The 17,839-nt window shown below is 42.1% G+C and overlaps 1 protein-coding gene across 1 annotated transcript in view; it reads right to left on the bottom strand.

Moving 5' to 3' along the window:
* Window positions 1-17,839, bottom strand: part of LOC149237977 (uncharacterized) — a 174,157-nt gene that overhangs the window by 42,917 nt on the left and 113,401 nt on the right. Inside the window, exon 6 of the mRNA XM_089372879.1 lies at window positions 2,191-2,307. Coding sequence (XP_089229005.1) covers window positions 2,191-2,307 — 117 coding nt within the window. The remainder of the gene's footprint in view (window positions 1-2,190; window positions 2,308-17,839) is intronic.

The raw sequence follows: 17,839 nt of genomic DNA, 5'->3' as shown, positions 1-17,839 counted from the left end.
CCTCCAACCATGGGCATAGATAAAGCAAAGAGGCTTAACTGGAAATGTCTCTGTCCCATACCAAGAAGGCAAAGAGTGGTATAAACAATAGTAGCAAGACTCGGCCACAATACCAATCAGTGTACCAAAAATACATTTGTATAACAGATTCAGTCATATAATACATACAATATGAATACGATGCGCATGTTCCAAGTTGCTGCAATGAAATACAAAAATTGAAAATCTACACATGGATGGGAATTATTCTTTCTACCATAGCAATCATTTATGAACTAGAAAGGGACAACTTGGACAGCAATTATTCTATCTGCCTTACACAACGGTTTTATCTTTGCACTAATATTGAAGCTTGAACAATGGATTATGCCCGCTTGAATGCAAATTATTCTGAATGTCATAGACCTGTTCTTATTAGGGATTGTTCATTTGGTTTCAAGCCTTATAACGGAGGTTGTCGTAATCATCCTCACGAAACACTATGATAGTGATCTGCATGCTTCACAAGGATGCTTATTCTATATATCCAACTACATAATCCCACCTGCCCAAATATGGAAGAATGTTAATAGTATATTTTAAGCTTATTTTGTGTGCACTGTTGCTATAATATATTATAATATTATATATATGCTATAATAATTCTACTTAACTATTTTGAATGGTTTATCTATATTTTTACTTTTATTTTTATTTGAAATAAAACTGTATTTTTAGTATTTCTGAAATGTATACTTTCGTATTAAAATGGTATTGTGATTTTTCATTACAATTTTTTTCCATATCGAATCATATTCATATGCATATCATATTTGAATCGGGCTACTAAGTATCATAATATTGTGAAGGGAGAAATTGAGGAAAAGGAGCAGCAAGGGATGGTTTGCATGACCTGCGAAGCTCTGGACCAAAAAGAAACATTTTCATTCTGATGGTACAGCTTAAGTGGGAGGTCCATCATGCTTTGGCTGGTCTAAGTGAGATACTGAACTGTCTTGAATGAAATTCAGAGCAATCCATGCAAGAATTGCAATGAAACAAAGAGTACCAAAAGAAAAGAATGTATACCAGGAGAGGTGCAGCTCTCAGTTAGGCTGGTCTTCCCAATTAAGGGCTCAAGGGTAAATCTTGTGTATACTGTGTGAATGTGCTATTGTTATTCTTCTAGTTTAGATTCTGTTAGTATTGCTTTTCCTGCATAAGCTTATCGAACTCCTCCTAACCTGCAAATGACGAGGAACCTACAGGGAACTTCAGTGTCAGCTAAGAGGTTGACCCTAGCTGATCCACTCTTCTAAGAGTTGGCCTGGAAAGCCATCCTTATTAGGTTTGTTTTGAAATCACCAGTCAACCCTTGAGTAATTTGGCCAGGTACACTCCTGAAAGGTCTTATTGGGTGACCTTATAAGACCAACCCTTCTTTAGAAAAGTGTTGACAGGGACTTCACCAAGTTGGTCTGTCCTCTTCATCACTTAGTACAGTCCTGAAAGGTCTTAATGGGTGACCTTATAAGACCAACCCTTCATTAAAAAAGGGTCCATGAGGACTTGACTGAGGTGTTCTGTCATCTTCATTAATTACGATAGTATTTAAAGATTGTGGAAAACAATGTTTGATAAGTCTCAATTTTTGTGCAGAAAAAACAACGGTTGACTCAGTAGGTAATGCAGCCGAGACTTTAGTGCATTCTGGCAATGATATGATTAGTGTTTCGACAGAGGCCAGAATATGAACCCTCTCACTTTTATATACTAATTACTATGTACTCTCTCTACTCTTTGGGGACTGTAAACTTTTTTATAGCATCCGCAAAAAAGGAAGAACTTGGGTCCTGTTGAAAGGATGGCTTTGATAGCCAAAACATCTATCTTGCTTCTGATCTGCAAGAAGACATTGGGTCACTTAGTTATCTACGAAGACACTTTATGGTATAAACAAATTAGAATGCTCCAACATAAATAGCCAAGATCAAAATCAGGATCGTATTTTGTACAATGTATAAGAAAAAGAAGACAACTTGGTTGTGGAGAACTAAATAGATTCGATCCAAACATTCCCCCAAAAAGGCAAATTACATGCACGAAAGTTGAGACATACTTATAATTTCTCTAGCAAGCATTAAAATTAAACTCTAAATGAAGAATCCATTAGGAACTGCAGAACTTGCATCATATAGTAAGAGTCATTACCATCATACCAAGCCAGGAAGCCAGCATGTATTGACCCAAGCCAATAGAAGTCACAGACAGCAGATAATTTAGCACGTTGAATGGAAGTAGTGGTACAAGCCGTAGAAGAAAAACAATCTGCAAAAACAATGAAAATAAAATATTGTTGGACACCTTGTGCATATCAATAAATGCGTCAGTCCTCAATTGAAAATTTCTCAAATTGAAATTGTTCTGCCATGGCACTATAAGAATCAAACTAGAACCATTGGAAAGCTAATTGTACCCTGCCACTGGATGAAACTCACATCATTGGACAAAATGATCATTTATAATATTATAATTCTACTTTTCTATTATGCATTGCATTGAAAAAACAGCCTCAGAAATAGAGGAAATGATTGCAGATAAGAAGACAAAGAGAAGGGTGTGAACACTGAAAATACAATGGAACGAATGGGTCAGTATAAATAGAGAGAGATTCCAATGCAACTGCAGGATTAACCAGACATTGGACAAACTATCCCCAGTTTGATATTAAGAATGGGTCGGTATAAATAGAGAGAGATTCCAATGCAACTGTGGGATTAACCAGACAATGGACAAACTATCCCCAGTTTGATATTATCCCCAGTTTGATATTAAGAATGGGTCGGTATAAATAGAGAGAGATTCCAATGCAACTGTGGGATTAACCAGACAATGGACAAACTATCCCCAGTTTGATATTAAGAAACGGAAATTACAAGCCAAACAATGATGTTTTGTCCCAAAATGGAGTGCTCAGATAACATTATTTAGTAAACCATAATTCAAATGTATGCACAATGAATACTATCCAGATTTATTGTCCTTGTAACATTTTACCGTAAATAAAGTAGAATTAGGAACAAGTAGAAACAACAAATCACATAGAATAAGTTAAACTTGATATACAGGTGATAATAATCAGACCAGAATAAGATGAATGGCAGAATACTTTTATCTTTCCGAGGATTATGCCTTTGTACTAGTATAACATTATAGATCTTTAAAATAAGACAAGCACAGAAAATACGAGAGAGATGTTTTTTCATTGTTGATGCTTACACTGCACACTCCTTTATTTGAGTGTTATTACTGCCAGCCCCCAACACCCCCTGCACACTCACCTCCCCCCAACCATAAATTTCCCTAAAATTTGAGGGTACCCCCACATGTTACCCTTGCGCACCCCCCTGCACCCATGTCCCCCTGTACCAGAGTCTTGGTGGAATATAGAGGAAACATCCAAGGCTTAATTTATGCCATGGTAGGGTCAAACAAGGCCCAAAGGAGAAAACACCCTACTTGTAAAGTTGTCATGTGGCACTAAAATGCACTTGGCATGGTCATAAGGCCCACTTTATGTGGAACACCCTCTTGAAGGAGGTGGCCAAAGTATAACACATGGCAAGAAGGGGTGAAATGACCCTAATGGAGGAGCTTCGACGTATTTGGAAGTGTATTTCACCTTTGAAGAGGTCCATTGGAGCATTACACATTAGTTGACACATGTTTCACATATTTGGAGGCATATTTCACCTTTTAGGTATTTGGAGTAAGGGCACTCTGTTTGAGGCATTTTTTACATATTTGGAGGAGAGACCTTTGCATAAGGAGATGCCATTTGGCATTGTTGACATGATCCAAACCTTCAACAAAGAATAAATGCATACATTAAGAGGATCTCGTGGAATAGTAAGATGGCAAGTAACAAATGGACCTACTTAAAAGGGGAAATGGCGTTGTTGCCTCAAAATCTAGCAAGCCTATCAGAAGCATCACAAGGCAAAGACCAAACCCTATTGCAACAATGAGGTAGATTGCTGTTGTCACCTCAACAATCATCCTTCTACTCTTTAGTGGAATTGCACAAGGGAGGCTTCCCAATGATCACCTAACGGGAGTATTCTATGTTATATGGCCCAAGGTGATGTAAACATAGGCTAGGTGAAAAGACTCTTTAATCGACAAATTCACAGTTCTTCTTGTAAAGGAGTAGCATATCATACACCAAGCCTAGAGACGGCACATATAGCCTAAGGTTTCGAGATGTGCAGCTACAAAAAGGTTCCTAGGCAATACAAGGAACAAGAAAGGGTTCACTAAAGATATGATCAACAAAGGTATAAAGAAAACCCTCAAATTAAGCCTTAAGTTGAAGCCCCAACTAGGGTTAGGGTTTTCTAGGTTGCAAAATACATAAAGAAGGATAACGTCAACCCTTGTAGGATAAGGTTAACCATGAAAAAGGTTATTTTTGAGTTGAAAAGGATCACCGAGGCTAAACTCAAGTTTTATCATTGTCCAACATCCATCTACAAGATCCCTAATTGAATTTGGCCCTACAAAAATGCCCTAGAAACTTGCCTTTAAAGGCTTAGGGAATAAGAAAAAGCGAAATAATTAGGATTTTGATGTTTTTGATCAACACAAAGGTTTCCAGTGCCTAATCCTACTTGGGTGATGGAGTCTTCAAGGCTAATTCAAGAGATAGCGCACAAATGCTTGGAGTAAGGGGGGAACCTCTTCTTTTCACTTATATAATCTCTAACTATCTTTTCATTGAGGGGAGAAATTAAATTGGGGAAGCTCACTAGGAGGTCTCCTATGGATTTCAAGGAGGATATATTTAACATGCAACAATCAACCAAGATTTTCCATAAATAATTTTCATTTAAACATGGAACAAAGAAAAACCTTAGCAATAATTAATTACGTGTAAAACAATGAAAAATCTACAATAAACTTGCAAATCTTCCATGAAAAAGTCTTCTTTAAATCCCCAAAAGACATCTCTAGGAAATAAGTCAATCTCCAATAGCAAAAACACCATAAAAATTACATCTCCACAAGTAGTGAGTTACACAAAGGCTAAGTCGAGCTCTCAAGAAGAGGTCGAAATCCAATAGTGATGATGAGAAATGACAAATGAGTGATCCTCAATATATATGAGGTCTATCACTCATAATTATTAGCCTAAAAGCCCTATGACAAGTTTAATTTTGAGTATACATGAAGAAAATGGGTTACAAGCCAACCCAATAGCTCAACATAATAAAAGTATGCCACAAAAGCCCACGTGCGGGTTGAAACTCTCCTTTAGCATAGTGTCATGCCCTTTTTGGGCAATAACTACTCTGAAAGTGCATGGAATGGGCAAGGTGGATGTCTAATCACCATAATCACCTCTATGCTTGAGGGGAGTCCCTCAAGACATGCCTCAAAATGCCTCCGTGTGTCAAAACACTGCTCTGGGTGCCCTATGTCATCTTCAAGGGTGCTAGAAGTATGATGTGGCAATCTCTCTAAAGTGTTTGGACTCCAAGTGATAGTACAAACCCACCCTTGTCATCCTAGGAATGGCCATCATCATCTGGACTCTAGATCAAGTCATGCCCTTCAAACAATGTCAAGGCAACATTGGGGCATGTTGGGTCCACTAGGTACATCATCAAGAATCCACAACACCAAGCAAACTGAGCTCAGTGTGTCAATGTCTAGAGGTGCTCTGAGGTGTCAATCAACCACTGGAATTGTCATAGCACCCAATGTTGTGCTATATAGGGGGAAAACTACATCTACAAGGTCATCACTACTCTCCAGAAGTGGGGTACAACCTAGGCATCACATGTAGTGTAGGAATGCAGTGTGTTCCCTTAAGGCCTGTACTATTGTGAAAGACCACCCGGCAAAACCATCTCAAACTCAAGTGAAAGTTACCATTCATTAGAGACAATGACCATAAATACATCATAGTGGACCATACTTAATTGTTAAGGGCATAATAAGACTTCAAATCGAGATCACCTTGAAATTTCTAACTAGACCAAGCCCCATAAAAGTGTTCCCTGCCTTGTTAGTGATGGCTAGATGTTCAACCCTATTAGGTGCTTACAACCCCTGAGAGAGGTGGCATGTCCTAGGTCAGCCCTTCAACTCATAGGTGTTTGCGATGCTGTGGCAACAGAAGCGAAATGCTTCATAGCTAGGTGGGATGGTCATGGGACTAGTAGATGGAGGTCCATCATCCAGAGTGTATAGATACACAGAGGGAGGACTCATGTAGGCATCAATTACCCCCTCCTTCAACTTGCTTTTTTTACCCTTTTGGCGTGCATTTTACTTATTTTTGATAATGCTTTGAGGAGGACCATAGCTCAAGTATCCAAGCTTGATTTTAATGATATAGCATTGATTTAACCCTTAATGATGACTCAATTTCTTGCTCATCAGGTTTGGGACATGCAAAGGTTTCTTATTATGTGATGAAGCATCAAATGCTCAAGAACTGGGTGATGCCTAATGATGGGGGTAGAGCTCATACTAGGCTTTTTCTCACACTCTAATTAATGTCCCAGACATCTTTTGCATTTTAACTTTTATTTTTATTTCATTATGGCCATTTTATGTTTTTACCTTTCTTTTAGTTGCATCAACCTCCAGGGAAAAGTTTTTGGCCCAGACTCATGGATAAGGATATGATGGTGCCAATCCCAATGAACCAATCACAGCAAACCCGAAGGATGGACATAAAACTAAGGTAATGGTGGAAAGTGGCAAGTATGGAAAGGTTATGAACACACTAATTCAATCAAAGTCTCCCAAGTAGTGCGCTTCTTATAGCCCTATGGCCTAAGAGGAGATCCCACTAGACTAGGGTCAAAGACTAAGCCCCCTAGTAAGGTGAGAGAAAATTTTACAGTCAAAATCGGTCAATCATCTAGATCACCCCTTTATCCATGTTAGAATGTTGTAATATTCCAAATTAGAAAATAACAGTAAATACCAAAAACATGGACTAGGAAGAACAATTAAAATTAAAGTCCAAGCACCCAAACAAAACACCATAGAAAATAACCAGAATGACTGAGTCATTTTATTAATCAATGGGAATTTGAATACATAATAAGTAAGAACAATGGAACCTAGGCTTGCTATCCAAGTTATGCAAACCCCAAGTCAAATCTCGTTGACCCAAATACGGAAGTGGCTCCAAAATAATAATGCACATTGTTGATTTGGGGTAGCATTGGATGTGCTCTAAGCCTCAAATTTTGCAGGGTGGCTTGGGCACATGTATTCCAAAGAACCCATAAAGCGTTTTGGAAATTTCCACCCAGAAGTGATTTTATTAAAATAATTAATATTTTTAATGGGGTTCCTAAGTCTAAACTTAGGAAACTTAAAATATTAATGGGTATTAATCTAATCAGGGGTGAAACTACTAGAAAGAGCCACGGATCTAGCCAAAACAATCTAAGCCTTTGATTATGGTTTAATCTAGGTCGTTGGTTGTCCAACATAAAGATATAAGAAGGGGCTTGAGGGTCATTTGGAAAACACAGAGAGATTGAGAAAATCGATTTTCTGAAGCGAGAAGTTCTCAGGAGGAAAAATTGATTGAGGAGATCTCTTGCAGTTGAGGGGTAGGGATAGCAGCTTCCGAAGAGAGAGATCCTCAGCCGAAGATACATCAGCAGAGACAAGTAGTGAGTGATCCAGAAGCCTTGGCAGAGAGGCTGACGCAAGGCCAAAAGAGCCACAAAGAAGAAGCGTAGAGGGAGAGAGAGGAGTTTGAAATTTGCAGACGAATTCGATTTTCAAAAGTCGGGACCCGGGGTGTGAGACCAGGAGGCAGAAATTGAATCTCCTAGGCAGTAGATTGACCAGCAAGAAAAGTGACGCAACACCCAGAGAGCTTGACGCTAGGCTGATGCAGACACTGCACAGATGCAGCTAGAAAAGCCGGGGGGCAGTCAGTTTGGGGCTAGATCATCCAAGATTTCTCAATGATTGTGTGAGGTAAAACTCACAAAGCTTCTGCCAGTACTTCTCTCTGTAACTTAATAACCCTGTGAGGTATTCAGTGATGTATTTAGATTTTTCTACTGCTTAATAATAATAACCCTCAGAGTTGTTGCATCGGTTTTCCCGCATTATGTTTTTCCGGGGACTTTTGTCCAAAAATAACGGTGTCCTATGTGTTTGTATTTCCTTGCTCAGTTTCTATGTTTCAGAATCATATTTAATCTGGTGTAGGCTACTTCAGTAATTTACTTCAATGTTTCAAGAAGAATTCTGAAATAAGCTTGTAATGTAATTTACAATCTAGGTGAAGTAGATTCAGTTGGTTGCAGTAGGATTCCTGAGATTGTTAGATCTAGGAATTTTCACATGGTATCGGAGTTGTTGATGTGAAACATGAAGAGCATATTTAGCACTGAAGCAAGGGCCAACTTGCTACATCAAGCAGCAGTTCGAATCCCCTGAGGGATTGTGCAATTCTAGCCTGAAAGGCTATATTTTCATGGGTGTCTCTCTCTGAGTGAGCTAACAGAGAGGTAAAATTGTCGGATCGAAAAATTGCCAAGGAAAAGGAAGCCACGCAAAGCTAAAGGGACGCAATTTTCTGCAAGTTGAGTGCTGGGCAAAAAAGTTGTCAGAAGGAGAAAGCAGATCGCATAGTGAGGGAATACTTCCTCAGTGATTTCTTGTCGAGGAAATCAGTATTTCTCATTTGCTGAGCAGCAGAGGAGCAGCAGCTTACCAGCTCCATCAGGGAGTGTGTAAGCCAGCTTAGGAGCTACGCAGTAGGGAGAAAGAGGGAGTTGTTCAACAGTTTTCGGAAGATATGGCAACCAGTGGCTTGAGGGATCAGGACAGGTTGGACGGGGCTTCCAACTATGCCATCTGGAAGGCTAGAATGACTTTCCTTCTAGATGAGCATGCCCTCAAGACGTATGTTGATAATGTGGTAGTTGTCCCTGCGAATGTAGATCCGTTGAAGAAGTACAGAGCTGAGATGGCTAAGGCGAAGAGGATGATCCTGGATGGAGTCAAGGATCACGTGGTGTGCCATGTTGCTAGCAAAGGGACTGCTAAGGAGATGTGGGATGCCTTGGCCACATTGTATCAGGGATCTTCCGAGCAGCGGAAGATGTACTTAGAGCAAAAGCTAAGATCTGCTCATATGCAAAAGGGAGAACGTGTGGATCCATTCCTCACGAAACTGAAGGAAACCGGTGATGAGCTATCAGTTGCTCGGCATACACCTCAGGATTCAGAGTTAGTAAGATTGGCTCTAAATTTTGTCTTGGATGAGTGGCAAATCTTTGTCCAGAGTATCCTGGGCAGAGCAGCATTGCCAAATTGGGACGAGATGTGGGCAGCTCTGAAACAAGAAGAGCTGAGGAGAGACTTGCTCAAGGTCAAACTTGACGAGAGCAGCAGCAGCAGTGGGTCGAAGCCCAAAGTAGAGGAGGAGGATAACACAACCCTTGCATCGAAGGGACAACAAGGGCAACAGAGATGAAAGAAGGACATCTCCAAGGTGAAGTGTTTTAGATGTGGTGAGATGGGCCACTATGCATCCCAGTGTCCTTTGAAGAAAAAGGACAAGGATGAGAAGCACGATCCTAAGGTTGCAGCCGCAAAGATTGAACAGGAGGAGTTCGCCATGACAACCAAGATACCTCCAAGAGGGAGGTGGGCTGATATAGAACTGTAGTTTGATAGAGCTACAGATGGGCAAGATCCTTGAGGAGCCCACCTCTTGGATCATCACCTTGCTACAGGAGCCCATGATTAGTAGTAGCGGGATGGAGGAGTTTTCAGTTGGTGCCATGGAGTGTTGATTCAACAGATGCAATGGTTAGTAGAGCCAGAATGTGAGCAGCGCAGAGCAGAGAGGCAACAGTGCAAGGAGGCACAGTGCAGAGCTTCAACAACGCAGTGGCTTCAGAAGAGAGCGTGGGACTAGCAGCAATCAGGATTTCAGCACCAAGGAGTATCCACTGGATACTTGTCCAATTTTGGGTGTTTTCAGTTGCTTCTCTCAGCAACTAAGTTGCAGTACGGATGTAGTGTTAGCAGTGGCAGTGCTAGCAACATAGCAAATGCAACATTTGAGAGGGAGTTGTAGTATAGATGTAGCATTGGCAGTGGCAGTGTCAAAGGCAGCAGTACAGTAGCAGCAGCAGTGCAGTAGTTGGTGGACAGCATGTCAGACATCAGCAACACAGAGGACGATGCTTCAGAGTCAGAGCAGTATGCAGTAGCAGTGTATTGCTAGAGCACATTCCTCGCTAAGAGGGAGTGTTGATTTGGGGTAGCATCAGATGTGCTCTAAGCCTCAAATTTTGTAGGGTGGCTTGGGCACATGTATTCCAAAGAACCCAAAAAGCGTTTTGGGAAATTCCACCCATAAATGATTTTATTAAAATAATTAATATTTTTAATGGGGTTCCTAAGTCTAAACTCAAGAAAATTAAAATATTAATGGGTATTAATCTAATCAGGGGTGAAACTGCCACGAATCAAGCCAAAACAATCTGAGCCTTTGATTGTGGTTTAATCTAGGTCATTGGTTGTCCAACAGAAAGATATAAGAAGGGGCTTGAGGGTCCTTTGGAAAACACACAGAGATTGAGAAAATCGATTTTCTGAAGTGAGAAGTTCTCAGGAGGAAAAATCGATTGAGGAGATCTCTTGCAGTTGAGGGGCAAGGATAGCAACTTCCGGAGAGAGAGATTCTCAGTCGAAGATACATCAGTAGAGTGTCATGTCCCTTCTGAAACACATTTGTAACAGGGTGTTTCCACACATTTTTGCACAATTTTGGCTAAGGGAAAGAACCCAACATTTTCGACTTAGAGACTTAGGAGGAAATTTGACTTAATTTGGTTGCTAGTGGAAGGTGGGGGCCACCCACATGGGAATTCGAACTAGGCCATTTGAATGGCTTGGTGGGAATTCGAAGTGCTGGATGGAGGGGCCCACATGAGGCAAGGATGACCCACAAAGATAAAAGGAGGAGGGAGCCCTCATTTGGATTCATTCTTACACCTTGCAATCAAAATTACTTGACTATTCGCTCTGCTATTTAGCTAAGTCAATCGGTCGTTTAGCCACGAATCTCTCAAGCGAGAGATTCAACCTCTACTTCGGGGGACCATCCGTGCCCGCCCTAGAAAGGCAGTTCCGTAAGTATTTTAGGAGTTCCGGGAGTGTGTTATAGCACTAGCATTCAGCCACAACAGGGAGTGTGTATTTCTGGCTAGCTGGAGAATACGTAGGGGAAGTTTGGAGCTATCAGTGATCAAGCATTTGCCGGGAGAGTTAGAGGATTGGGAGAGCAGCAAAGGGCCAGCCTTTCTTGTGAGTTTTGGAGCTAGCAGAGCCAGCATCCCAGCAGTTCGAATTACTGGGCTTGGGGACAGCACAGAGGGCTAATCCAACAATTTCGTGGAGCTAAGGAGTAGGTGCCATAGGCCGGAAGCCCATCTGGGAAGTCAGGGGATTGATAGCAGAGGTCAGCCTAGCACTTTGGGTCCATTTTCAGGAAAATTATAGGCAGATTCCAGCAAGCCGAGTTTTGCAGTTGCAGTTGAAGCTGGGCTCCAAGGGGGTCGAATTTCAAAAGTCTAAACCAGACAAATTCCTTCGTGGGTTTTTCTGGGTTTTCTGAGAGGATTTTGTGGTTAAAATTTCATAATTTTCTGGATGCTATTCGGGCCTGAAATCCTAATTCTTATAATAGGGCGAATTGCTAGTTAGCTGGAGAATTCACCATTTTGTGGGTTCGACCTTGGCTCGGAGATAGGTCAAAACTTTTCTGGGTTTTTGTGGGTTTTGGTCAAAGAGCTTGAGGTTAAATTTGCAGCATTTTTTGAGCATCAGAGGTGGAGTTTCTTGCAGTCCCTTTCTAGCCAGCAATGTAGTTTTCTGGGCAACGCAGAGCATTAGAGGAGCAATCATTTCCAACATTTGAGATCATTGTATTATCACCTAGGTTCTATCACGCTTGCCATTGAGGCAAGCCCAGGTTCATTCCTCCATACTATTGTACTTGCTCCATTGATTAATAAAATGGCTCAGCTGGTTCTTACTTCTGGAGTTTTTATGAGCATTTGCTGATTGTTTAAAATTTATGTGTTGTAAATCGTTTTTGCTTTACATATCACTATTTATTTAAGTTTGGAACATTACACAGAGAGAGACAATGAGTGATCCAAAAGCCTTGACGAAGGGCTAGAAGGGCCACGTAAAAGCAACGCAGAGGGAGAGAGAGGAGTCTGAAATCTGCAGAGGAATTCGATTTTCTGAAGCGTAGAGTCGGGGTGTGAGACCAAGAGGCAAAAATTGAATCTCCTAGGCAACAGATTGACCAACCAGAAAAGTGACACGGCACCCACAGAGCTTGACACTGGGCTGACACAGACACTCCGCAGAGGCAGCCAAAAAAGTCGGGGGGTAGTCAGTTTGGGGCTGGATCAGCCAGGATTTCTCAGTGATTGTGTGAGGTAAAACTCACAAAGCTTCTGCCAGTATTTCTCTCTGTAACTGAATAATCTTGTGAGGTATTCAGTGATGAATTCAGATTTTGCTACTGCTTAATAACAATAAACCCTTAGAGTTGTTGCATCAGTTTTCCCGCATTGGGTTTTTCGGGGGACTTTTGTCCAAAAATAACAGTGTCTTATGTGTTTGTATTTCCTTCCTCAGTTTCTATGTTTTAGAATCATACTTAATTTGATGTATGTTGCTTCAGTAATTTACTTCAATGTTTCAAGAAGAAATTTGAAATAAGCTTGTAATGTAATTTACAATCTAGGTGAAGTAGATTCAGTTGGTTGCAGTAGGATTCCTGAGATTGTTAGATCTAGGAATTTTCAAACACACTACCCAGAAAATCTGCTATAGGCTGCAAAATCAAAATGGAAGTTCTGCTCAAAATAATGCCTGAAATGCTTTGAAATCGCAGTCATGAGCTCCTCTCCTCAAACCCGAAAATACCCAAAAAAATGTTTGGCAATCGAACCGATAAAGCAATGCAAATTCCCTAGTTAAATAGAAATTCACCCTGCTATAAGAATGAGGATTTCAAGCTCGAATATCGCCCGAAAAATTCTGTAAAATTAGTTGGAGACTCCTCTCAATAAACCCACAAAAACCCAGAAAGGGTTTGGGCTGAATCCACCAACCCCCGATGACCCCCAACAAGTGCAAATTGCCCAATTTGGTCAGAAAACGCCCCACAGTCTTGATACTGTTGAATTAAGCCCAAATACACCACCAGAAATCTCTCCCAACTATGGATAAATTCTCCATTAAGGTATACCTCCAATCTCTGACCCTTATCTCTCCTCAACCTCTATCTCTCCAACCCCTGCGCAAGCTTGCCTGGAGACCCCTGAGCACTTCCAGAAATGTAGAATTTCGGCCCCAAGAATTCCCTCAAACTCAACCCTACTAATCTCTAGATAAAATAATGGAAAATCCCTGCAAATCCTCTGATGTTTTGTTCCTACGTAACTGATCTCCCCGCAAGTAATTCGAACCACTTCTAGGCCCTAGAAGAAACACACACTAGTTGTAATAACCTGCAAATATGCCCAATGGAAACTCTGAATTGAGCTCCCCAAATTTGCCTCACTAGGGAGACACTCGAAGTTCTTCGAAATGAGGGTGGAATTCTGCTTGGAACTCTTGTGCTAAACAACACTTCTCTTCTTGTGCTAAACAGCTCCAAGAGAAGATGTAATGTGAAGTGTAATAGTCAAAAAGATGATCAACAAATGAGTCCCTCCTTTTATAATTTCTCCCCATGCTTCTAGACTCCCCTTTTAATTATTATTTTATTGGTGGGGGCCATTTTCCACTAAGTGACTTTTTCCTTCATTTTAATAAATTAATAATTTGCCGCCAATCTCCAATAAAATAATACTTGTCACCTTTCTCCAAAATAATATTTGCCCCTTTTAATTAATATTACCAAAATTGGGCAAAATTCTCAAGCTCACAAAATTGGGGATATTACACTCCTCCCCACCAAAAATTGTTTGTCCTCAAGCAATGCCTAAACAAGTGCCTCCACTATCTGCTGGCCCAAATGATCACTGCAAACAATACCATGATCCCAAATGTGCCACTGAGTCATCCCTGTCCCATGCACTATCCTATCATTAAGGAATCCCTCGATACCAGGATCCCAAGCCATCCTAATCAACATGAAGCACCCCTTGCTCCACCCTTTGTCCAACCAAGTATAAGCTCCAGAAGCCCTCCGCATACTATCAGTAAGTAGAGCATCATGATAACGTAGGACTCTGTCCAACTCCCCATGAAGTTGTTGTACCAAGTAGTCTACCTCATGCACACCAAGAGTAAACTCCTGAAGATACAACCCAATCCCTGTGGGGACGAAGTCTGTCCCACATGATCTCCTCCTGATATCCTCCTGCAAACCAACCTGCCATGTTGATGAAATATGCCACACCATCAATGAGTCATTGAAGCCCAATGGAATATCTGAGTGATCTCCCCCTGTAGTAGCCAACTCATCCCTAAAGGCCGCTAAGATGTCAAGTGTTGTGATGCTTGGGTCCCATGCTAGTCTCAGACGGGTGCCACCATGTTGGCTCAAAAGGGTGACTCTAACAGACTGCCCATTGTGCGCACACTGTATCCTCCTCTCCTGAAACTAAATAGCGAAATATTAATGAAGGCCAAGCTCATCCTTCCCAGGTATCTCTATGATGTCAATATCTACCCATCCATGGCTAATCCCAATCCTGAGCTGCAACTGGAAAAACCTGCCTCGCCATACAATGGAGGCCTCAACGATCCCCCATGTGTCAACCCCAAAGTGAGCTAGATCACCCTCTGCTATGGTCCTGCACCTCACAAAATGGAGTGTCCTGTTAGCCAACTGAATCCCTAGATCCCATAACCAGATCTGTTGTGACGTAGTCCTGATGACTACTGGAATCCATCTTCCCCACATTTTTGCTCTTTGCCTGCAATTGATATATAGACTCCATACGTCATGAATCAATCTAGTTCAAACAAAGTTGCCCTACCCCCGCTATACCACACTGTGGGATCTGCTACCCTGTCTCCTGGAAGCACACCCCGATACTACCCAGAGACTAAACATCCTCTCGTAAGAAAGGTCAACCACCTATTGTATATGCTCCTATGACACCTCGGAGTGCCTCGCCCAAAATGTGTCATGCATCCCCTTAAGTGTATCCTTGTACTCCTCGGCATGCCACTGTACCCTACAACCTATCCTTGTACACCATCGGATACCTCGTGCTACTGTTCTACAATCATGTATCATCTGGTATCCTACCTGTGTCACTGTACCTGACACTCCTCACGCATACTCAATGCGATGTGAGTCGCTCCTACTCCACAATGCAAACCAACACGCTACAACAAACAACCATGCATCTCCATGCTCCTCTGCAAGCCACTTCTCATCACTACATACCCCTACACAACACTGGATGCTAGGGTCTAAAATTGTGTCTGTATGCATCAGGTCGCATCCCTCTACATGACATTGGACTTTGCGACATATCTCTATGCACCCCTGGGTAACACTGCCTACTATCGTACCACCCTGTACAATATGCCATCCCACATGTGCCAACACATCCACCACTCTACTAGTAAGCCCTCCATGATGTGAGCTACATCTCCTCATCTACCCAAATATCCCTGAGCGACCTAACTCCTCACATGCTAACGTGAATGACACCACTGAGCCTATTCTCAACAGCGCGTGTCCAATATACCAGTGAGAGATCATAGTCTCCATACAATACCCTATCTAGTGGCCTACCGATGCCACCTCCTCCTACCAACTCCTTCCCAAGTAAGCTAATCATCCTACAGTCCCATGTACGCCCAATATGCCATGACAACTCATGAAATTTGCCTGCTCCCTTGTCAATCGATTCTATCATTAGTGTTGTCAGGAACTCTGTGAAAAGGTGTGTGAGCCCAACCATCAAGTCCATCACGCAGCTGCTACCATCACCTACCAACTCCGTGATGTGATGGAGAATCCCATCTGGATCCCAACAATAGCTTGGCCCTTGAGCCCCTCTAGTAATCCGCAGCCTTTGTTGAACTGTGGCCACAGACGTATCTAACCTCCTAGCCAGCTCCACTGGATCCCAACTCAATATCTCTCGCCATCCATCCCCGAGAGAGGGATCAAATGCACAAACAACCATACACGGAATAATTCCTCCGTCCTGTGAATGTTGCGCCCTGTGCAACTCATGTCGCCTCATCTCGCTAGTCTAGCCAATCCATGTAATCTGCCTAGGTAATGCGGCCTCTCTCTCACCAACATGTGGAGGCGACCCAACAATGTTGCAAGCCCCATCGATGTATGCCTAAAGGGGACTATCGTCTGAAAGTACGACAGCTTTGTTGGCTGCCGATGCACCTGACTGCTCCTCATCGATGGTTGACTCCAAGGATGGCTGCTCATCCTCCTCCACCATGGGCTCAACATGAGCCACTAACTGCCCCTCCATAGATAGCTCATCATGCATAACATCCTCAACAATCAGCGATAGGTAGCTACCGTCTGGAAACTCTGTCACGGCTCTGGATAACTTTGTGCCTGCCAGCACTTCATCATTGGACATGTCTCCGGGCACCTCACCTATTGTGGGCTACTATCACCTGAAAACTCAGACATGGCCCTGGACACCTCATCAATGGATCCCTCAACAACGGATGACACCTCATCCATGGGTGGCACCTCATCTATGGGTGGCACCTCATCAACAAATGGCCCTCGAAGTGTATGCTCTACTCTCTCCACTAGGGTGTCAACTGGAGCTACCAAAGGGATCTCCAACAAGGGTGACTCCTGCGTCACACTGGACACATCAACACGCTCCTCACACTCATGTGTGCCCACAACCTCATGCTCAACCTCCTCCTCAAGCTCCTGATATCTAAAACCAGGTCTCCACTAGCAAAAACAACTCCTGTGAAAATTTGGAAGCCCAAATTTCTATTGCAACAACTTATTACGTTTCTTCTATTTATTAATTATTGAACAAAATTATTTATTGTTTCCTACAGTAAACACCGAAACTAATACACTGCAACCTTCACCATTTAAATAAACTGCGAAAACGGGAAACTAAACAAAAAAGAATTACACAACACATCTACATAGTTATTTTTGGACAAACGTCCCCGAAAAAACCCAATGCAAGAAAACCAGTGCAGCAACTCGGGGTTTTTATTATTATGCAGTAATTATGAATACAATCTCTAGATGCCCTGTTGGTTATCCAGTACAGAGAATATTACTTACACAGAGATGAGTGAGATTACCTCACACTATCACTGGAAATCCTGGCTTATCAAGCCATTGAATAGTCATCCCCTGATTGCCTCTGCATAGTCTCTATGCGATCCCTGCATAGGCCCTGTGTCACAGCTACTAGGGTCTGCGTCATTCCTCTCGACTGATCGATTTGCCTCTGAGACTTCGACTTCTTCCCTCCCAATCTAACACCTCGGATTCTGGCTTTGAAAATCGATTCTCTAGCAAATTTACGGATCCCCTCTAGGGTTCTGCGCTGCCTCTACGTGGCCCTGCATCAGCCTCTGGCTCTGCGCTGCCTCTGTTGGATCTCTCTCTGCCTTCTCTATTGAGTATTCTCGGATCAGGAGAAACCTCTAACCATAACTATCCCTTCCCCTCACTACAAAAGATCACGTTGAATTCTCTTCCCGACAATTGTTGTGCTTCAGAAACTCGATCTTATGATCTTAACTTGATGTATTCTCCAAGTGCCCATCAACGTCCTTCTTATAATCCTCC

This window comes from Pinus tabuliformis, chromosome 8 (assembly GCF_031772625.1).
Source record: "Pinus tabuliformis cultivar Carrire ecotype Pingquan chromosome 8, CPIR1, whole genome shotgun sequence".
Classification (NCBI taxonomy): Eukaryota; Viridiplantae; Streptophyta; class Pinopsida; order Pinales; family Pinaceae; genus Pinus; species Pinus tabuliformis.
This window is presented reverse-complemented; position numbering and strand designations above follow the sequence as displayed.